Genomic DNA, 23,496 nt, shown 5'->3' on the forward strand with positions numbered 1-23,496 from the left:
GTGATTAGGAATTGTCAGCATGGATTCACAAAGGGAAAGTCGTGCCTATCCAATCGGATTAGCTTCTATGATGAGGTAACTGGCTCGGTGGACATTGGGAAGTTAGTGGATGTTATATACCTTGACTTTAGCAAGGCTTTTGATACGGTCTCCCACAATATTCTTGTCAGCAAGTTAAGGGAATGTGGATTGGATGAATGTGGATTGGATAAATGGACGGTAAGATGGATAGAAAGATGGCTAGAAGGCCGGGCCCAGCGGGTAGTGATCAATGGCTCGATGTCAGGATGGCGGTCGGTTTCTAGTGGAGTGCCCCAAGGTTCAGTTCTAGGACCGGTTTTGTTCAATATCTTTATTAATGATCTGGATGAGGGGATGGATTGCACCCTCAGCAAGTTTGCAGATGACACTAAGCTGGGGGGAGAGGTAGATACGCTTAAGGGCAGAGATAAGGTCCAGAGTGACTTAGACAAATTCGAGGATTGGGCCACAAGAAATCTGATGAGGTTCAACAAGGACAAGTGTAGAGTCCTGCACTTGGGACGGAAGAATCCCAACCATAGTTACAAGCTGGGGACCAACCAGCTAAGTAGTAGTTCTGCAGAAAAGGACCTGAGGGTTACAGTGGATGAGAAGCTGGATATGAGTCAACAGTGTGCCCTTGTAGCTAAGAAGGCTAATGGCATATTAGGTTGCATTAAGAGGAGCATTGCCAGCAGATCCAGAGATGTCATTATTCCCCTTTATTCGGCATTGGTGAGGCCACATCTGGAGTATTGTGTCCAGTTCTGGGCCCCCCACTACAAAAAGGATGTGGACGCATTGGAGAGAGTCCAGCAGAGGGCAACCAAAATGATTAGGGGGCTGGAGCGCATGACTTATGAGGAGAGGCTGAGGGAGTTGGGTCTGTTTAGTCTGGAGAAGCGAAGAGTGAGGAGGGATATGATAACTTCCTGAAGGGAGGTTCCAAAGAGGATGGAGAGAGGCTGTTCTCAGTAGTGACAGAGGGCAAAACAAGGAGCAATGGTCTCAAGTTATGGTGGGAGAGGTCCAGGTTGGATATTAGGAAAAACTATTTCACTAGGAGGGTGGTGAAACACTGGAATGGGTTACCTAGGGAAGTAGTGGAGTCTCCATCCCCAGAGGTGTTTAAGTCCCAGCTTGACAAAGCCCTGGCCGGGTTGATTTAGATGGGATTGGTCCTGCCTAGAGCAGGGGGCTGGACTTGATGACCTTCTGATGTCTCTTCCAGTTCTATGATAAGGGGATGGTTTGAGAACATGATCTTGGTAACTAATTGAGCATTCATTATCAGTGGGAAATAGGTCAATGGAGTTACTATAGAGAACTTTCTGGGTGTCTGGCTGGTGAGTCTTGCCCACATGCTCAGGGTTTAGTTGATCACCATATTTGGGGTCGGGAAGGAATTTTCCTCCAGGGTAGATTGGCAGAGACCCTGGAGGTTTTTTGCCTTCCTCTGTAGCATGGGGCACAGATCACAGCTGGAGGATTCTCTGCATCTTGGGGCCTTCAAAGTATTTGAAGGCTTCAATATCTGAGACATAGGTGAGAGGATTATTCTAGGAGTGGGTGGGTGAGATTCTGTGGCCTGCACTGTGCAGGGGGTCAAACTAGATGATCATAATTGTCCCTTCTGACCTTAAAGTCTATGAGTCTATGAGGAGTTCCTACCTCAAGTCCATCCCATGGCACAAAAGATTGAATCCTTATCCCAACAGGTGAAGTTGGCCAGGGGAAGAGGAAGCTGGGGAGGGACCAAAGTGTTAAAAAAATAGTGATTAGCTCTTGGAGCAATCATGTTTTTTTTCCTTCATATGTCCTATTAGTTGTGTACATCATTCTCAGCCTTCAGCTTCAGAGACCATGCAAGATTCTCAGGAACTAAACTCCAAATATTTTGTTTATATTATTACCGGAGCCTATCTAAATTACAGAGTACAAGCAGTCCCCGGGTTACATGGATCCGACTTACATCGGATCCCTACTTACAAACGGGGTGAGGCAACCCCGCACTAGCTGCTTCCCCCTAGCAGACCAGGGAGATGTGAAGCTAGCGCCCCCCCCAGCAGACCAGGGAGAAGCGGAGCGGCTTTTCTCAGCAGACACCTCAGCTTGAGAATAAAGGACTGAGGGAAGTGAGGTGTGAGAGAATAAAACTGAGCTCTGGAGAAATGTTTGGCTAGAGTTTCCCCTACAATATGTACCAGTTCCGACTTACATACAAATTCAACTTAAGAACAAACCTACAGTCCCTATCTTGTACGTAACCTGGGGACTGCCTGTACGTTACAAACACTAATCAATACAAACTGCACAAGAAAATCAAACACACTGCATTTCTGTAACTGCAAGTCAAGCCCATTACATTCTGTAGCCATGAAAAAGCTTAGTTAGTTTATAAATCAGCATTAGTTTTTCTTTAAAAAGAAAATTCCACCTTCTGTTGCAAATATAATTTGAAGCTCAAAATATTTATCAACATACTTCCACTTGCAATACATTTTGGCCTATTTTTCTGTTAAATGTGGTCTGTGTCATGTTTTTCTAGATATTTGTGGTGGCAGTGATATCAGCTGCAATAAGGCTCCAGAACTCCAATTACAGGAAACGGTATCTAAGGGAACAAGGAGGACATTACTTATAATGCAACATGGGATGTCACCATGACATGACAAAATATCCTATGAGAGGAAAAGGAAAAAAAAAGGCTCTTCAAATCCAAAGTTTGCTCTACTTGTTTTCTACATTTAGTACTTAAGCACCAAAGTGAAAACAGTTAAAAGGGTGTTTTCATATGCAATTGTGCTTTTTGTGTGCTCTAAGAATAAATGGATCTTTTGATCATTATTTGGAATTTTCTGAAGAGGATTTTTGTTGTTTTGCTTTTCACATCTTTTCAAGTTAGCTATATTTTGCAATGGCCCTTTAACATTTTATTAAACTGTATTGTTCAGTAATATCACTGTTCAATATAAAAAACCAAAACCCCATACTCTGCCTTCTTGTTTGTATAGCACTTTAGCACAATGGGACCACAATCTTCAAATTTACAAAATTATACATTTTCTAAGACTGGTAAACTCATTTTCTTGTTACTTCCAACTTCCTCTGACCCCTCCCTTTCCTCTAGGTTGTGTCCAGGACCTCCCTATTGTTCTGTGTGATCCCTATTCACACTGTAAACCCTTTGTGGGCAATCATGGTATTATTTTAACTTTGTATGTACTACTGTGCGGTACACAGAGCAGATCCAATAATGTATAGATCACTTTCCATTACAAAACATCGGTCTAAACAGATAAGGAAAATTAGGTCACAAATTATATCAGCAGGTTTTAGTCACTAACAATGAAAAATGGTACCGTATTTTCCGGCGTATAGGGCGACTGGGTGTATAAGACGACCCCCTATCTTTTTAATTAAAAGATAGGGTTTCATCTTATACCCCAGCGCCCCTCCGCCTCCTTTGCTCCCGGTGTCCCTGGTCTGCTGGAGATGGTCCCCAGCAGACCAGAGGCACCGGGAGCAAAGCCGCCAGGAGCGCCTGGGCTTCACTCTCCCCCCCCCCCCCCCCCCGCCGGAGCCCCTCCGCGGCTTTGAAAGCCTCGGGGGAAGCCGGCGGCGGGGCATCCCAGGCGCGCCTGGGATGCCCCGCCGCCGGCTTCCCCCGAGGCTTTCAAAGCCGCGGAGGGGCTCCGGCGGGGGGGCAGCCCATGCGCGCCTGGGATGCCCCGCCGCCGGCTTCCCCCGAGGCTTTCAAAGCCGCGGAGGGGCTCCGGCGGGGGGGCAGCCCATGCGCGCCTGGGATGCCCCCCCGCCGGCTTCCCCCGAGGCTTTCAAAGCCGCGGAGGGGCTCCGGTGGGGGCGCAGCCCAGGCGCGCCTGGGATGCCCCCCCGGCGGCTTCCCCCGAGGCTTTCAAAGCCGCGGAGGGGCTCCGGCGGGGGGGCAGCCCATGCGCGCCTGGGATGCCCCGCCGCCGGCTTCCCCCGAGGCTTTCAAAGCCGTGGAGGGGCTCCGGCGGCGGGGCATCCGGTGTACAAGACGACCCCCGATTTTTGGGGGATGTTTTTTAACATCAGAGGTCGTCTTGTACGCCGGAATATACGGTACTTGTAAACCACTGTTGCATAAATATCACAAAGCACTTCATACTGTATACAAAGAGTCCTGTGGCACCTTACAGACTAACAAATTTATCAGGGCATAAGCTTTCATGAGCTACAGCTCACTTCATCAGATGCATAAAGCATTCACTCAAGTACCACTGAAATGAAACCACCATTGCAGCAGAATATGGCAGCCAATAACAACTTCAAATAATAATTTAATTACGCAACTTCAATAATCTAAAATACAAGAAAAATATTTTACACGGAAGAAATTACCACATACAAGGTAGAAGTCAATCTAAAACAACTTAATGGGTCTAAACCAAGGAGATCCAGATAATCTCCATTCAAGAATATTAAAGGAATTGGCACAAAACTGCAAGCCCAATATTAAGGATTTTTAATGAATCTTTAAACTTGGAGATTGTATTCTATGACAGGAGAATTGCTAACATAGTACCTATTTTTAAGAAAGGGGAAAAATCATCTAGAAAACTACAGTCCAGTTAGTTTGACCCCAACTGTATGCAAGGTCTTGGAACAGAATTTGAAAGAGAAAGTAATTAAGGATGTCCAGGCAAGGGGTAATTGACACATAATAGTCTAATCTCCTGTAGGCTGTAAGTCTAATTTGGGGTGTTTGATTTAGTGTGCTATTGGAAGCATGGGATATGCAGGTGACCACAAGAAATGAACTAGCGGTCACTTCTGGTTTTAATTCTATGACTCCATGACTATAAGTGCTGACTGAGAAGAAAAAGCACTATCTACTGATCCTCCAGCTATACTTGGGCTTTCTTGCAGGTCACCCATCCAAGCATTGACAACATCAGGGTCTGCTTTCATTTGACATCTGACTCAAGACTGTATGGCTACATCAATTTATATGTAAAATCTTTCCCACTAAGAAGAAAGCCCTTTAAAATAAATTCTGAATAGAAATAGTATTTGTAAACTGGCCAAAAGTAATTGGGTCACCTGAAGAACAATACAGACTGAAGAAGTCTGCTGCAGGAAAGCAAGCAGAGAAGCACTGTCAAAGCCTGTTAAGTCCTTTTGAGCCAAAAAGGCACTAAATGCAAGGGGGAGGGAAATACCCTTGGTGTTACTCCCTTCCATACTGGCAGACATGGTTGCCATTATCTGTATATTTGTTTCCACAGCCTGGGAACTTTTCAGAAATAAGACTAAGAACAAGCTTTATACTGAATGGAACCCAAGACCACTAAGTCATTCACTTTATGAAGGGGATGGTATAACTAACACTAACACTAACACTAACACTAACACACACACCTTAGCAGCAAATATTTCTCAGAGCTCAGACAACAGCACTGCTACAAAACATTTGTAAATGAGAAGGACATTCTAGGTACCTGTCATTTAAACTAATTCCAACATGTACTTTATTCCAAGGAAAATTCTATACATAGAAAGACAGTTTTTCTTCACATGGCTCTTACTTTGTCTCCTTGTAATTCATCCTGAGGACAAACATTTATTAAGTCACTTATGACAAACAAAAAAAGACACTTTACCTTCAGATCTTGCCTTGTTGCCAACAGTTCAGATTCTTTACCATAAAGATCCAGCTGAAGTTCTTTCATATTTTCCTGATCTTTTTCATGGATCTTCTGTAGCTCTGCTAGTTTTCCTTTCTCTGCTTTAAGTTCCTGGGTTGATAACGTTACCTGCTGCTGTAGTTTATTCTCTAGTTCCGCCTGAAACACATATAAGTTCTAGAGTTATACTGTACAGGACAAATTGGGCATGTAAAATAAAAATGTAAAATGTGGATTATGTACTATCTCAATTTTGTTAAATTTTTAAGAAATTTTAATTAAACAAGCATAATTATTTCAATAAATCTTCTCTCTCGATTCACTCTGCTATACTTACAGCTGTTACTGATCCCAGGTAAAAAGTCTGAATAAGGTCATATTATTAGATCACATTATTTCTTGCATTAATACACTGTGATTTACTTGCGATATAATTAAAAATAAGTGATTAACATCAAAAGAATAGCCCCCTTCCCCCCCTCCATCCCCCTTCTGTTCTGGAATTTGATTTGTCCTTTTCATATGTGTTCACTTTTTTTTAATTGTATCCTTTGGTATATATGGTTGTGACAATTTTCTTTCACTATTTGATCTGAGGAAGTGGATCTGGCCCACGAAAGCTCATCACCTATTAAACCATCTTGTTAGTCTTTAAAGTGCTACACAGTCCTGTTTTTTTGTTTAAACAAACACAGGAAGCCCCATTTTTAAATATCTGAACAGTATTTCCAAATCCTGTAGTACTCATGGGTAGAATAAAAGAAAACCAGTGTGATACTTTATGATAATGAGAGACTTAGTTCAGACATCATTCAATACAGTATTACAGTACATGACACCAACCTCCTCTAAAGCTATATGGAGTTTCAACTTTTTCATCATAGTTCACAAGTTTCATATTGTCATTATGACTATTTTCTTCTGACAATACAAAATGAGTTGTTTAAAATCATCACCAATGCGCCAAAATACTGAGGACTTTTGTTTAGATTATTCTCATTAAAACTGCATACTGCTATGCGACAAGATGGCAGCTCTTGCCACAATGCATACAGATGCAGTAGAATGAACACAGCAGGTCTAGCTATTTTTAATCAGTTTGATGACAGGTGTACCACTTGCATAATCCATAATTCACTATTCGGGCCTTACACTTAACGTTTTTATAGTTTCGACCTTGAACAATAGCTGATGGGTTCAGTTCTGCATCCTGACCTTACCATTCCCAGGAACACATTTCAGTTACAATAAATAGCAATTTTATCACCCACATAATGACATAAAACAGGAGCATGCATCAGAGGAGTTTAATATTAATTTCCTTTTAAGTAAGAGGAATGAACAGACGCATGCACTACCTTTTCTAGAAGGGCACCTTTTAATTCTGCTTGCTGTATTTCAGTTTGCTTTTTCTTTTGATCAAAAGATTCTTTCAGTTCTTTCAGCTTTCCCTGGAGATGCTGCTCATTCTTTTCCTTCTCTTTTAGGATACCCTGAATCTCCAGTATTTGTCCTCGTGCTGAATCAAGCTCTATTGTCAGCTGCTTAGAAATCTGTATTTCAAAATATAAATAAAAACTACATATGATCTTTACCTTAATCATTGTTAGTTTGTGTTGCTATACATCAAATAGATTATTTACAAAAAATATCTCCTAATTGTATAGCACTTTTTTCATACGGGAGGTACTAAACTGGGCCAGTCCAGTCACTTGGCAGTACACTGATGACTATCCTATGCTCTAGAATTGTAAGGGGTTTTTTTTTTTTGGTTTTTTTGAAGGTAAGACTAGCCCACGTAGTTACAAAAATAACCTCCTATCAAGAGATTTTCACAAACAAATAAATCTCTCACGAGTTTCTGAAAACTTTCTCCCGAATGGCAAGCACTGACAAAATGATATGTACAATGATATGTAGATGTCTAAGTTTGAAACTAAATATCTGAAAGGTGTGAGCTGTCACTATTCATTTAAAAGAGATGTTAACTTGGAAAGCTAATGACAAGTTACATGGTAACAGTTAACTATCTCACTGCTGATCAAAACATATACGAAAGCAGAGGGACAGTGATGATCTGTTGTTATTGTACATATTGTATAAAGAGCATACCAAAACCAGGGATGACCATATTAGAATACATATAATCTTCTGTGACTGTCATCTTGTTTTAATGTCAACTGACTAGGGCTTGAGAAAATATCACTATTTCCCCCCCTCCAATTTGATTGCTGCATATGTGATTGAAAAAGCTGTGTGTGATATATTTTTACTATTTGTAACTGGGAATTAGTAATCTTACCCCTTCCTGTTTTTCCAGTGAGTTTTTCAACTCATTCCGTTCTTTAGCTACAGACTCTGTCTGTACTTGAAGCTGATGTTTAGTTTCTTGGCAAGATTTTTCCTAAAAAACAGACGATCTAATTGAGCATTTTTTGTGACCTTTACCAAATACATTTAAGTTATTATTAGAAAAATTACAAACTGACAAAAAAGACCACTCACACTCTCTTACATCAGAATCTGTTTCTGGCACAGAAATATCCTCATAATATGCTATAAACTATAACTGTTAAAAACTCAGCCTCAGTCATTCTTCCTAGGTTTCCAAGATCTGGAAACAGGAAAGCACTTCCGCACATTCTTAAGACCTATGGACTTAAATACCATTTACTCTTAAAGTTGCTTAAATAGCATTTAAGTCCCTGGATCTAAAGAATGTGTGCAAGTGTATTCCTGAATAGCAATGTTGCTCTCAATTGAGACCTAGATTTGCAGTTCAGAAGTGGATTTGCAGTTCATGAGGATGGTAGTTGTAAGGCAGGACAGGGTGACTCCCAGTTCTTCCCCTTGTCAGTGAACAGAATAGGCTCAAAACACCACCTTTATTAATTATGCAGTAAGATATTACATAAAGTAAGGATGGCAGAATTGGAACCTTTGTTTTTAATGTGATCTAAAGTCTACAACTTATCTCTCTCACACACACACACACACACACACACACACACACACACACTCACACTCTCTCTCTCTCTCTCTCTCTCTCTCTCTCTCGCTTGCTCTCCTTCTCTCTCACCCACACACACACACACTTTGAGCCCAAATTGTACTCTCTGGTATCAATTGCAAAACTCCCATGGACTTCCCTGAAAGTAGGATATGGATTCTTATTTTAAGGGTATAAACTGAAGAGTAAATCCTTCAAGTTAGCCCACTTTGGGAAAGCCACTAGCTGGCCACTCCGCTTTGACTATGCTTCCCATGGCTCCTCTTGCCTGGGAAATGGTGAACTCCCGGAGACAATGGGAGCCGCGAGGCTCAGTGGTCACCGAGCCTTTAGCTAAACAAAGCCTTTAGATAAACAAAGCAGAGTGGCCAGCTAGCAACTTTCCCAAAGCAGGCCCCAAGCCCACTTTGAGAAACACTGTTATAAACTTATCTCAACATACCTATGTTGCTCAGGGACATGAAAAATCCACAGCACTGACCAACGCAGTTATACTGACCTAACCCCCAGTATAAAAAAGCACTTAGTGGACAGGAAAGTTCTTCCCCTCAACACAACAGCTGCTCTCACAGAAGTGGACTAACTATGTCAATAGGAGAAGCTCTTCTATCAGTGTACTAGCATCTTAAGTGAAACAATACAATGGCACACTGCAGTGTTTTAAGTGTAAACCTGCCTTTGTAAAACACTGCAATGATAGACTTTTGTTACAGAAGAAACAAAAGGGCTTTTATAGAAGGTGAGGAGAAATGTTATTTTTAAGTTTAAATAGATTACTTTTGAGTGGAAATAAAAATAACAATCACATATCGGGGCAGAGAAATGGAAAAGAAATTGAGAAAAATGCCCTAATAAATAAATTTAAACATAGAAAATCCACAAATCATGTGTTGCTACTGTACTAAGTGATGCTGCTGTAAGCAAAGTTTGAAAAAAGCAGGGATTATCGTTTTAAACACAGTAACAATAAACATCACTTTTATTATAATAATGGACTCCTGGTCAAGTATTTTGCTGCCATACTGAAGCTTCTTAGGTCACTGGAATTATTTTTGGCTTTCAGACAGGTCTTGTAATAGTGGCAAGAGGGCTCGCAGCTCGTAGCCTGGCAGGGCCAGAACCAGGGCCGGAGCCCCGGCAGCACAGCCGGGGCCATGGCAGCCCCAGTAGTGGGGTCAGGGCCAGGGCCAGGGCCAGGGCCAGGGCCAGGAATGCAGCAGCCTTGGCAGTACAGGAGCAAGGCCTGGGCCAGGACCTCTCTGGTCCCAAATGATGCAGCCCCAACAGCATGGCCAGGGATATGGCAGACCGGGCTGCAGACTCGCTGGGGTGCAGCTGGTGCTGGCCGCAGGGAGGGTCAGTGGGCTGGGGAGCCAGTATCGGGGGACCTCACCTGGTTTAGCAAATTCCCTCATTTGGGACCGATCAGGTCCCAATGGTGCCAGAACAGAGAGGTCCAACCTGAAGTTCCCAAAATGACAGATGCCATTACTGTATGCAGTGTTGTAGCCATCTTGCTCCCAAGATATTAGAGACACAAGGTAGGATACGTAATATCTTTTATTGGATCAACTTCTGTTGGTGAAAGCTTACAGAACTTTTCTTCAGCTCTGCAGCCTTGTGTAAGCTCAAAAGCTTGTGTCTCTCTCACCAACAAAAGTAAGTCCAATAAAAGATATTACCTCACCCACCTTTTATCTCCAAATACATTTGTGCTTACTACAGTCAGCAATATTTCATCACACCCACAATATATGCAGCAATATATTCTGCGTGAAACAGATTAGAAAACCAAAATAATAGTAAGTTAAAAAAAACTGACTTCATTGTTCTCAAATGTGAGTTGTATTCTGGCAAAGTTTTACCACCTATGTTTTTATAGGGCTGTCCAGTATTTTCCAAGTTTCACATATAATTGTTCCAGTGCTCATCCTGTCTGTGGTTTTCATTGCCATATTAAAAAGCAACTAAAGGAGTCTTGTTTCTGGTATAAACCAATGTTTACCAGTAAAAAGTCCAGCCACAACTTAGTTCAAACTTACAATTATATATAAGAAATAAAAGCTCAAGTTTTGTTTTCCTTAACGCAATCATAATTTCGAGAGTGGTGCCATCATCTTTGCAAAAATATGAGCAGTTTTCACAGTAGAAAGCAAAGCAGAGCTGACAATTATGAATGATCAAATTGAAAAATACCCAATACTGGGAGCCTAATTAAATCCACAACTAACCATTTCTGCTACAGCTGCTTTTCCTTTCTGTTTTTCTTTTTCCAATTCATCCTTTGTATCCTTCAAGGATTCAACGGTTTTTGAAAGTTTGTCTTTGGTAACTGTAAGATCCTTCAATAAAGTATCTTTCTCCAACTTGATTTTCTGCAGCTCTGATGTTGCTGCTTGAATTTTTACATCTAATTCCTTATGTTGTTTATTTGTCTCTTGATTTAATTTCTCAAGGTCCTGCTTAAGGCTTGCTTTTTCTTCCCCTTGATTTGATATTTGCTGTTTTGCTTGTTCCAGGGCATCAGATTTCTTCTGCAAATCCAATTTAGTACTAGATACACTGTGCAAATACAAAGCAGAACAGTGAAATAAATCTTTCACAAATTTTCCATAAATTGTTTTGTGTAATTAAATCTATTCTCCACTATTAAAATATATTGTTGTAATAATTTAAAACATTTTTCAGATGATGTATGGATATTTTGTTTCTACACTTAAATAAATGACACACTCTGAAGTCCCATTTTCAGGTTGGTTCTTCTTTAAACATTATACCTATGAACCACTCTGAGAAAGCTAACAGGCAAATTGTAAATCAACATGTAAATCTTCTGAAATTACGGTTCTACAAAAGACAGTCTCATACATTATTCCCAGACAGAGTTAAAAGTTGGGAGACTAACCTCCAATGCTCTAACATTACCAGATTATATTTTGTGGTAGTTTTTGTTGTGCTGATTGCTGGAGAAATTTCATTTACAATTAAGAGTCCCTCACCAGCTATAACACTGTATTCTGTATCCCTACCAAATTTCCACCCATGGTTTGGAACTTCCTTGTCCATTTATCACACAAAACTTAAATCCACTTAGTCAAGAGTATGAATTCCAATAATCTCATTTGTTCTGTGATAATATAACCTGTTTTTCCACATATATTTTGATGGTGAATATGTCATTTATATACATATTAGAGATCTGAGCCCATGCTGAGAAAGATCCCTAGTTTTTTAAATATATACTAATATATGGTTGTTTACTGATGACCAGCTTTCTGCTGCTGATACAAGTGGTACCTGGACAGAGTGTACAGAAGAGAGGGAGGAACTATACTGAGGGCTCAGGTTAAGTCATGGTACTTGGTGATTCATCTGAGGGACAAAGGCTGGTGGCTGAAGCAGAAGTCAAACAAGGCGATGCTTCTCTCCCCTGTGAGGAAAAATGCAGAAGCCGCCATTTATGTGTAGGCTTCATGATGATCATGAAGTAATTGACTGTGTATTTCAATTTTAGTCTAAGAGTATAAGGTGCATTTGTCTGGTCTTATCAAACATTTCAAATTTGAATCTAGGTCTATAAAGTAATGCACTGAATAGCATTTGCATACATTTCTCTTTCTGCTTCAAGCTGTTTAGTCAGTTCTGTTGTTCTGAGGTCGAGCTCTGTACACTGCTGCCGTTGCTGCTGTAGCTCCAGAAGAGCTTGTTCTTTGCTTGCTTTAACCTCAAGAATGTCAGATTCAAGTTTCTGGAAAAGAAAAGAAAAAGCTACAGTTACCATAACACAATCACCAAAGTAGTGAATCACTCAGTTATTTATAAGTGCCACCAGGCACAAAGGGGCTACAGAAGGGATGACAAGCTCACCCCTAGTCTTCTTATGTACATTTAAAATTAAACATGCACCTGTATTTAATGGATTCAAATATCTGTAAGACACTTAAAATACTGTAATCTAAAAATAACCCAGTAATTTATAAATGGAAAATACTTCTCCTCTGTGCAGCTGTATAAACTTCTCATGTTGACTCCTGTCTTAAATGTAATACACTGAAGATGTGTTCCATTAGGGTCTGATCCTGTAAACATGTATGCACTTGTATAAAATTACTTGACGTATACATAACCACAAATATAAAAGTTCTGAATTTAGGAAGTGGTCTGTATCTCATCTCTTAATAGTCTCCGTGAATTATATTCAGGATTGCAATTGGTGGGGATGGAGGCATAACCCCACTTTCTCATTCATCAGCTGAAAAAGGAAGCACTGAGTAAAGAGACTACTATGAACATCACTTTATAGGTGGCTTGCCATCCTCCCCCTACATTTTCGCCACTGCTGTTACCATGCATTATCAAACAACTCTGCAGCTTTATATAATAAAAGCTAGCTTTATAAACTCAAGATCTTCATTTCTGAATACAAACCTTAAGCTGTCCCTCTAGCTCCTCTGTTTTCTGTTCTAAATAAAGATGTTTCTCTTTATACTCTTTAAGACTGGCTTCCAGCTGTGTACAATATTCTTGCTTGTCATGCAGCTTGATCGTAACCTGATCCAACTGAGTATTGACTTTATTTAATTCCTATGAAGTAAAATATAATTTAAAATAGTTACTTTTATGAAGGGAATAATATTTTTGAATTGTTAAGGAGTTCTCTAAACACTTGCCTAAATCTTTGTCTAAAATGTTCAGATACATATGCTATTTTTGAGAAAAACAACATATTTAATAGCTTGTTCTTTACAAATTGCTTTTAAGGCAGAACTTTTTCATGCTGGGAATCACACCTTAACGAAGAGACTGTCTTAAAGGCCATCACTCCCATACATAATCACATGATATTCTTGTGACAACTACAGCAATTGCATGCATGGGAACAAAATAGTAACGTATTTGTAGCAATCAATTAAATATAGGAGGAATAAGGGCAGGCAATAGCATCTGACCAGTCAACTCTCCACAGACCCCAATGGTTCACCGACCAAAGTTTGAAAACTGTTGGTTCAAAACAGAACAATAATATTCTCTATCAGAAATTGAACACGTAATACTTATAATCAAAGGCCCACATGTTTTATGGAGAGCCGGACCTAACTAATGCAACATTTTGATGCAGGAAACTGAGAGACTCTTCAGCGGCTTCATTTAAAATAAAATATGGGAGATTTTTAATGAATTATTAAAATGAACACTAAAATCACCACAGAAGACAGTGTACTATTTATAATGATATTCAATTCCTCATATGAGAAGGCATGGGAGGTGGTGTTTGTTTTGGAAGTGGTATGGAATTCTGGATGTTTCTGCTGAAATAATTAGCAGCAAAACAATTAACCAGGTTTACAGTTAATTTATCATTTATTTTCAATATTACCACCACAGTGAGACATGCTGGTTTAGGGATGGAAAAGACACAGACTTGCACCAAAATAACTAGATTGGTTTTAATTCATCCCTTTATTATTTGCAATGTGTGCATGTGCGTATGTGCACTTATTTTCGACTAAAAGTATGTTTTCTGATTTAACTGAAGGGTTTTTTTTATCCTGAGTCTGCAGACTTCAGAAAAATAATACTGTTTTGTTTTACACTCAACATACTTTGGAAAGTTTCTCTTCATAATCACACAGGTTAGAAACAATTCTATTATAATATGAAAGCTTATAGTCTAGAGTACATTTCTGCAACAGAGGTGGATTCCACAGTAAATTCCATACATTATAACACACAGGGCTCTGTTTATACTATCACGACAAAATAGATCACCTATGCAAATAGTCTGAATAATGTCTTCAACACAAATGCAAATGCACAAGGACTTTGATTTTTTTCCCCCAAACCAAACTGTCCTTTTGGTTTTGTGTGCAGGTTATTTTAGATCGCCTAGCAACATTAATTTCTCCTACCTGTTGTTTATCTTGCAGCGCATTCTGGGCCGTGTCCAAATGATTCTGAAGATCTGCTCTTTGAGCAGCTTTTGATGCTTCTGCCGAAAGAAGTAATTCAGTCTTTGCTTTTATCTGAAAAGAAGAGTGTTATAATGTTCATAATATGAAGATCATAAAGATATCTTGATTGCAACTGCTTTTATTTTCTTCCTTCTAACAAGCACTATAATATTTGCTATGTATTGCTAATTACTAGTAATTCTGACATGATGAAATATTGGACACAAATAACAGACCATTTGCTTGCTGTTTTTTTTCTCTGTAACAGTCTAACTCGGTTACCCCCTGAAGCAAATAAAACAAAGTTTATACAGTTGAAGGCAGAATGGAACAAAATAAATAAAATAAAGTTATGAGTAATTATCTGTCTCTGAGTTATGGTGACCAATCTAGCTCCCTTTTTAGTCCAGGGAAACCTTTTCATTGACTATAAACTGGATTGGACCCAACTGACTTCCCCACATCCATACTAGGGATGTTAAATATTGGTTAATTGAATAGTCGAGTAACAGCATGAATTCTTATTGGTTACTCAACTATTCTATAGTCTCCGGGGGTGGGGGTGGAAACCAGTTCACTCTGGTCCCACTCCCGGGGAGCCCCCTGCAATTCCGCGCTGCTGCCTCTGTATCCAAGGCAGCAGCACAGGGTGCCCGTTTAAAAAACACTTCCCTGCGCAGACCAGCTGCCTGCTGCCCTACACTGCTGCCTCTGATACAGCACAGCGTGGCAGCAGCCCCTGTCCACAGGGGGTCCGAGCTCCCCGCAAATAAAAGACTGCTGCAGGGAGGAGGGGCCAGAGAGGATGCCGCAAAGCAGCCTCTGTCTGTGGTGACCCGGGCTAGCAGTGGACAGAGGCTACTGGTCTGGCAGCAGTCCCTGTCTGCGGGGGGTCTGAGCTCCCCACAGACAGAGGCTGCACCGCCTCCAAGGGAGCAGTGCGGGGGGAGGGGCAGGCAGCACCACAGAACCAGTGCTGGGAGGAACCAGCTTTTAAGCCTGTTTAAAAATAGCTAACTTGCAAATAGAAAGGGGAAGGGAATGCGTGTAGTCAACAAGATTAACCTACAAGACTTATCAGTTAATCGTATAATCAACTACACATTGACATCCCTAATCCATACTCTAATATTTGTGTGCTTTGAAGACCTAGAAAATATTATATGCAGCTACTTTAGGAAACAACCATGTGTTCTAATGCACACACTGGGACTGCACAAATAGGTACAATGGACCCTCTTGTGGGTCTCCATCTCTGGAGATATTTAAGAGTAGGTTAGATAAATGTCTATCAGGGATGGTCTAGACAGTATTTGGTCCTGCCACGGGGGCAGGAGACTGGATTCGATGACCTCTCGAGGTCCCTTCCAGTCCTAGTATTCTATGATTCTCTCTTCCTCAGTTCTCACCTGCCAGCCTAAGAAAACAGAATCTGAAGAACAGACATGAAGAGTTTGACAGTGTAGATCTGTATGGGCAGTATTCAGAGATCTCTAGCTATTTGTAAGTTAGCTATTTTTTTCTTCTTCGTTAAGGGTCCTATTCTGCTCCTACTCAAAGCAATAGCAAAACTCCCATTTGATTTAATGGGAACAACATCAAAGCCTAAACTGTTCCACAGGCTTCTGGCCTGATCCATACTGGGAAAATAGTTCATATAACTATGTCTCACTCAAGAGTGTGAAAAATCCATATCCCTGAGCAACGGAGGGTAAGCAACCTAATCCTAGGGTATGTCTAGACTACATGCCTCTGTCGCCAGAGGCATGTAGATTAGACTAGCCAGCATAGGAAAATGAAGCGGCGATTTAAATAATCGCCGCTTCATTTTCCTATGCCGGGTAGTCTAATCTACATGCTTCTATTGCCAAAGGCATGTAGTCTAGACGTACCCCTAGTGTCAACAGCACTAGGCTGGTGGGTGAATACCGCCTTAAGGGAGGTGGAATACCTATGTCATCAGAAGAAGCCTTCCCATCAGTGTAGGGGGTGTCTTTACTGAAACACTACAGCAGCGTCACTGCAGTATTTTAAGTGTAGACAAGCCCTCAGCCTCTCTCAATTGTGATTTAGTCCTTGCTGGAACTATTGTTTCACTGCTTTGGACAAAAGAAAACAGTAAAATATAAAACCACTTCAAAAATCAGAAATCTATTAAAATTCTGGGTAGCATCAAGTTCTTCACGAACGTGCTTAGACAAAATCTGACACTGACATACGGATTGTAGAACCATTAAAACTGGTTTTCAGATCGGTTTCTTAGCCTTACGGTACAGAACAAGTTTGAGTCTTTTAAGGAGACAAAATGTCTCCTTCCTCAATTCCATGTGCTCTTTTCAGTGTATGTTTTTTTGGCTTCAATCCTCGTAGCATGGAACTGCTGATGTATTGCTTTACTGTATCTTCTTTATTGCACTTTATTTTGTGGCTCACAAAACAAGCAAACTTTAATAGAAACTTGGCCTACTAGCCCTATATATTCAACAAAGATCACCTTTTTCCATGATGAATTACTGATGGATTTTTTTACATTAGCATGTAGTACATTGGCAAATTACCTGTAAATCAAGCTGGGATACTTTCTCTTTACTTTCATTTAGCTGACTATTTAGTTCACCAATGCTTGTTTCTAGGGAGAGCACACGGTCCTGAGCAGCTCTCAGATATGCCTTCTGTTCTTGCACCTGTTCATGCAAATTCTCTTGGGCTTGTTTATGGCTTTCCGACTGATTCTTCAGCTTTTCTGTTAGCTGAGTTACCTACAATATAAAAAAGCTGACAATCAAAAGTCCAAAGCCAACATTTAAAAACCCTAAAATTCAAAAGATGTTGTTTTGATTACAAAGCCCCAATACTGACCAACTTCACCACTTACTGATTCTACAACGTTTCTCTCTCTGGACGAAAAGAGTACATTTGATTTGTGTGTGTAATACAGTGGTCACCCCAACTTTTCAAAGCATAACTATCTTGACAAGATAGTCAAAGCCAATAAGCATGATCACTCTCATATCACACTGAGTGTGCGTTTTTCTATGTATGCCTGTTAGTGATGGCTAGGTTGAGAGACAGTTGAGAATGGCTGACTCTTGCTTTATTTGTTTAAAAAAAAAAAATAAATAAAATTAAACACATCATGGAGGTACCAATTATGGCTCAACAGTTAGACTGAGTTGAGCTTGCACGGAAGGCATGAATTCAACCCTTTGGTTATGTATTATTGGCTCTAACACGTGAGTGAAAAATCATAGCTTGAGGCTCTGGGGATCTTACATCTGAAAGTAGAATTTGGTGGTATTTTCTTTGCTGCAGTCCTTTTTATTGGGAGGAATGTACAACGTGATGTGCCTCTGAATACAGAGGGAACTAAGAACAAAATGTGCAGTTTCTAACTTTACAGTCCCCAAGCCTCTTTATCCAACACCAATCCAAAAGCTCTCTAGCTTTTTGCAAGGTCGGATTATGCTTCCATGCTCCAGCCTGACTTATTTGCCTCTCTTCTCTGTTCTTGTCTGCTCTCCATTTCTGCGTGCTTCCATGCTCTCTTCTTCCCACATGCTCCTGGATACAACACCCAGTCAAATCCTCTGTGCACACGGTACAAGATTCTGGGCAGATGTTACTGGGCTTTATGTTGCTTGTTCATTTAGCAGTTTGACTAACATTTTAACAAGATACATAACAAGGTTTCACCTAGCTCATAACAGTATGAAAAATACAACATACAGCACTTGTTCCTTGAATATAGAAAGTATTTGCCAAGAATTTACAAGTAAATCCATTAACAGAAAAGCATATATATATTTGATTGTATCCCTCTCCCTTCACCCTTCATCTATCTTCTTAAGGCCCAAGCCTGCAAACACTTATGTCCATGCTTAACTTTAACAACCATGTTGGGGTATAAATTGTTCAGGATAACAGTATATCCATATTACCATTAACATAAATGTGAGTTACATGTGACCATCGAGAAAATAACAGACCCCTATCAACTGAATCTTTGCCAGTTTCAAAGCTCTAGGTCTGCAACAAGCATGAATTAAATTCAATTTAATTCATAACAGTATTCTATACATTGTGTATGTTTTATTTTAATTTTGCAGCAAGCATAGCATAAACATTCATTAATTACTCACAAAAAATTGCATGTGTTTGCTACCAAAGTATTTTTCAAGTAGCTCATAAAAGACAGGTGTTCCTTCCATTAGAAACAGGTAACAGTATTAGAAACTGGTACATTTCAATCACATTTGTACCAATAACATACACTAAGGACTATATGACAGAAAACTCACATTCAGCTCCAATTACTAGTATTATGTTGCACATATGCTGGAAAAGGCGAACACAGTGTTCTAATAACCTTTCCTAGTAATCATAAAATAATATTAACATGTGTCTTTTAAACAATATGCTAAGAAATTCCTTTAAGTACAAAAAGAGTTACTAACGTACAATAAAATTATCTTTTGTCAAAATCTGATGTAAAAATTGTATGAACAAAAAGTACTGATTCTAGCATATATTTTAAGATAGAGAGCAATCAAGAGAGTTTGAGAGAGCTAACGTTATTTTAAAAATGTCTCAACACTATCTAATAAAGTATCTTTTAGAGGCTACACTAGGTGTGTAATTTCCAACTTCAAAGATGTATGCTATGTGTATTCTTTTTTAAATATGTTATCAATTAGATTTCCATAGAAGTAAAATAATAATAAATTATTTTGATTGTATGTATACGCACCATCCTTCATATCCAAATGCACAACTACTTGTGAACTGGGATGTGAAGCACCAACTGTAGCCAAGAAAAAGCAATTACAGTGGAGGCAGAAGCTGCAGATTGGAAGATGGAAACATAAGATTCTTCCTACCCAAATAAGAATATTTTCTTAAGGGTAGTGGAAACTTTTTCATTTCTTACCTGTTCTTGCAAAGTATGATTTTTCTCTTGCAGCTGGTTAAGTACTGCAGTTTCTCCTTCCCCTGCTTGAATTTTCGCATACAAGTCCTCCCTTTCCTTTTCTAACAGTGTGATGTTCTCTTTACTCTTTTGCAGCAAGGCCTCAAGATTTTGAATTTTTTGATCCTTATCTCCAATCTGACGCAATACTTGTTCCAAATCATTCTAAAATACATTAAATGATTTATTTAAGTATAAGGACCTTAAAAGTTAATCCTGATGCATAAAATGGTAGATTTCAAATTTTAAAATATTTATCACATATGCAAGTTTGAAATAATTAAATAATATTAAAAACATTTATAAAGAAAAGCAAATGCTATATATTAGGATTTCATGTGGTTTGTTTGTATACTGCAGTGCACTGGCAATATTAACAGCTGCACTACAGTAGCTGGAAAGGAATGTGTTTGTTGGTTTTTTTACCTGAGCTTCTCGCAGTTTTGCTGTAGTGCTTTGCTGAAGAGTCTGTTGCTCCTGATGCTGCTGTTTTGCTTTATCTATCTGATGCTGCAATTCAGTGCAATTTGCTGCTTTTTCCTTTAGCTTAAAAAAACAGTCACGGACTGTTGACTGAAAACTGACAAGCACAATTCAGTAGTTCAATAACATTTATCATTCACTCTAATACTGAAAGACTGTACACTAAACAGTTTAACATTTTAAACAGATTTAGAAATAGCAATTTGTCATACCAGTTCCATAGCAATGAACGAACACAGTACTGAAGTACTTCTCAACACTGACAGTAGACAAATTCTAAATGACAAAAATTATCTCAAGTGTCAGACATGCATTATTTTACATCTTAACATCAAACTGTTTCGGTTTTTTGTCTAAGGTAGACTTGGAGTAATTTAATATTCATAAAATACACTAAATGCTAATTATCATTAGCAATTTTAGTAGCAGCTTAGGTCTGTCTACACTACAGACTTACCTTAGTATAACTGTGTTGCTCGGAGATGTGAAAAATCCACATGCCTGAGCAAAGTAGTCATGCAGTCCTAACCCCTGGTATCGACAGCATTATGTCTACAGGAGATCTTCTCCAGTCAACATAGCTACTGCCTCTTGAGGTGGATTAGCTATGCTGATAGGACAGCTCTCTCTCATCAACACAGAGCATTTTATTACAGTCAATGAAGTTGCGACCATGAATTTTTAGGTATACACCCTGCCCTTATGCTTTACTTACCTTACCAGACTTTCTGGAGCCAACATGAAAAGCTGTATGATAGTGTTAGAATGTAATGAGAGTCATACAGCTAAGAGTGGTAAAGTTTTACACAAGTTAAAGATGTCTGCTAAACTGCAATTTAAACTTTGAAAAATTTACCACTATTAGCTGTTTCCACATATAGATCATATAAACAGGTCAACAACAAATACTTGTTACTGAAACAGTACCCCAATTGCAAAAAACCCTGACCTATTAATAGAGTAGTAAAATTACTATTTTCTGACAATAATTTTCCTACACACACAAGTTATTGTCTATAATAGTGTTTTATCTCTATTGTTTCTTCACCTGGAACTTGATCCCATAAAAAGATATGCACACACAAAACTCTGCTATTCATGGCGTAAGATTCTGTGCATGTGGATCTTTTTGCATGCACAAACCTTTAGCTTCACAGCTCTCAAGGTCAGGGGCCATTCCCTTCATGTATCAGTAAAGCACCTTGCACATTTAGGTACTAGGTAAGGAAACAATTCTTAGCCTTCTAAAAAAATGTAACTGTCATATAAACCATTTTGCCAAAAGAAAAATACTAAGGATTCTTTTAATGATGAATTGTAGAAAATTCAATTAAGTTTTAACAAACTCAGTCAAAGCTGCCAGTTGGACACAAACTCTGTATACACCAACAACATAAGAAGGATATGGCAGGTAGAACACACAAAACCAGAGGAGTTGACAGCCATGCCCGGTCCCTAAGAAAAGTGGAGGTATGCTCTACGCTCCCAGAAGGAGCAGGGCTCTGGCATAAAGGGCAGAGCCAGGGCAGCCAGACATCAGTGCTGCCTGAAGTGTGCTGTGATGACCTCTCCCCCCAGCACTTACAGCAGCCTGGAATGCACTGCGCAGAGCTCCAGCAGTGATTTAAAGGTCCCAGAGCTCCAGGATCTGCCGATGCTGCAGTAGACATGGCGGCAGTCAGGAGCACTGCACCCTTTAGAATTGCCCAGCCCTGGGGCAGTTGGTCCCTCTCCCCCACCAGCAAGCCTGCACAAAACACTACCACAACAAAGATGAAATCTGATCGTATTTATCATTCCTACCTGCTCTTCAGCACGAGAAAGTTTTAACTGCACATCAGCCACCTGCTGTTCCTTGTCCATCAGTTTTTCACTAGAGAGTTGTCTCTGTTCTTTAAGTCGACCATGTGCTTCCCCAAGCTGACGTTCTGTCTCCAGAAGTTTACTATGTAACTGAAAGAAAATACTGGTCTCAGTTTTCCAGGCACTGTTCTGTACTTCAGATTCATTAACCACATAATACAGCAATTGTCATCATGTTTTTAAAATCACACAAAAATGGAACGAAAACATCTTGAAAATTATTCTTATCAACCTGAGCCAAATCATATCAGCCAAGTGCACATGCAGGAGCACAGACTCAAAAGGAGTGGTAGGGTTCAGAAAGTGGGAAGTGAGGCTATGCAGAAGCATCCTTGCCCCTTTTTAGAAGCCTTTCTATATGAGTTAGGTGGCCTGACACAGAGCAAAGCCAGGGTTAAACTCCATCCCCCCCAAAATGCACAAAATAATTATTTAAAAGAGTGATGACTGGCTCGATCTCTTACATAACAGTCAGAGTGAATCAGCATTACAGTGAATCAGCTCTCCAATGGCCCATGCTCTGGGTTTTACTGGCTGCACTATTTCTAGTGCCATTCTAGTACACTGCCCCGGCCAGTGAGACTTGTGTTTTTAGTTCACCATATGCACATGGCATTCTTCCACTACAAGGAAGACTGATGTACAGACTCTTTCTACAAGACGTGCTTCCTTTTTAGGAGCGTTGTGTGGTGACATGCCCTTTTGTCGCTTACTCCCAGCTCCTCCCACAGGACTTGTAACCCACTCTCTTGGATGGGCTGATGCATGGGAAACTTCCCAGGAGAGTACAAAGCAAGGACTCCGTCATCAGCTACAGAAGCCGAAGATTTCTTTTGCAATTATTGGCTATAAACAGGCATCAGTTCACATAACTTATTCTTCCTTCTGAAACCCCTAGCTATTATTTTAGGCTTTGCTTATCTCCTGCTCACACCTACACACTACTGAATCCTAACCTAGAGACATATTCATATGAACTTCCATTTTTGTAGATTCAGAAGGAACAACAGATAACTACAGAGCAAGTATTTCAATGCCAAACACTGAATGGGTCACACTGTATAGTAGAAAAACTACTTCAACCTAACTGGAGTGCTTACGTCAGTGGATAAAAATATCTGAAGCTAAGTTATTTCTTTTTACAAGTCCACACTATCAAACACTGTAAATCAAAAATTATTCCACCTATGGGTGATGGACTCTTATTAACTGTGCCATAGTACCAATAGTATTTTTTGTATGTGATTGGAAGTGAAAAGTTGTGGTAAAATTGTAAGTAATTTTCTTCTAAAATTACACACAAAAGATGAGCAAACTTGTGAAAATTTGCAGCAATGGTCTCAACCACTGATGACACTGGTACACAGATGATGTAAGAAAACACCAAAGGGAGAAAGAAAGTTCCGGGGGGTAGGGAGGGCGGAGGGGGAAAATCAGGAAAAGTATAACATTTTACATATTACAAAATAAACGTCACACTTTTCTGTTATGCACATGTTAATAAATAGTGTATAAAAGTTCAATAATTAA

The 23,496-nt window shown here is 39.8% G+C and overlaps 1 protein-coding gene across 3 annotated transcripts in view; it reads right to left on the bottom strand.

The window, feature by feature from the left end:
• The window catches only part of EEA1 (early endosome antigen 1), a 125,935-nt gene that overhangs the window by 22,786 nt on the left and 79,653 nt on the right, over window positions 1–23,496 (bottom strand). For all 3 annotated transcript variants that reach the window (XM_075933130.1, XM_075933133.1, XM_075933141.1), the window contains 11 exons: window positions 21,907–22,056; window positions 20,047–20,166; window positions 19,582–19,785; window positions 17,213–17,413; window positions 14,613–14,726; window positions 13,132–13,287; window positions 12,312–12,451; window positions 10,935–11,265; window positions 7,996–8,097; window positions 7,052–7,246; window positions 5,670–5,852 (listed from right to left, as the gene is read on the bottom strand). In XM_075933130.1, the coding sequence (XP_075789245.1) occupies window positions 5,670–5,852; window positions 7,052–7,246; window positions 7,996–8,097; window positions 10,935–11,265; window positions 12,312–12,451; window positions 13,132–13,287; window positions 14,613–14,726; window positions 17,213–17,413; window positions 19,582–19,785; window positions 20,047–20,166; window positions 21,907–22,056 (1,896 nt within the window). The remainder of the gene's footprint in view (window positions 1–5,669; window positions 5,853–7,051; window positions 7,247–7,995; window positions 8,098–10,934; window positions 11,266–12,311; window positions 12,452–13,131; window positions 13,288–14,612; window positions 14,727–17,212; window positions 17,414–19,581; window positions 19,786–20,046; window positions 20,167–21,906; window positions 22,057–23,496) is intronic.

The sequence above is a fragment of the Pelodiscus sinensis genome, chromosome 1 (assembly GCF_049634645.1).
Source record: "Pelodiscus sinensis isolate JC-2024 chromosome 1, ASM4963464v1, whole genome shotgun sequence".
Taxonomy (NCBI): Eukaryota; Metazoa; Chordata; order Testudines; family Trionychidae; genus Pelodiscus; species Pelodiscus sinensis.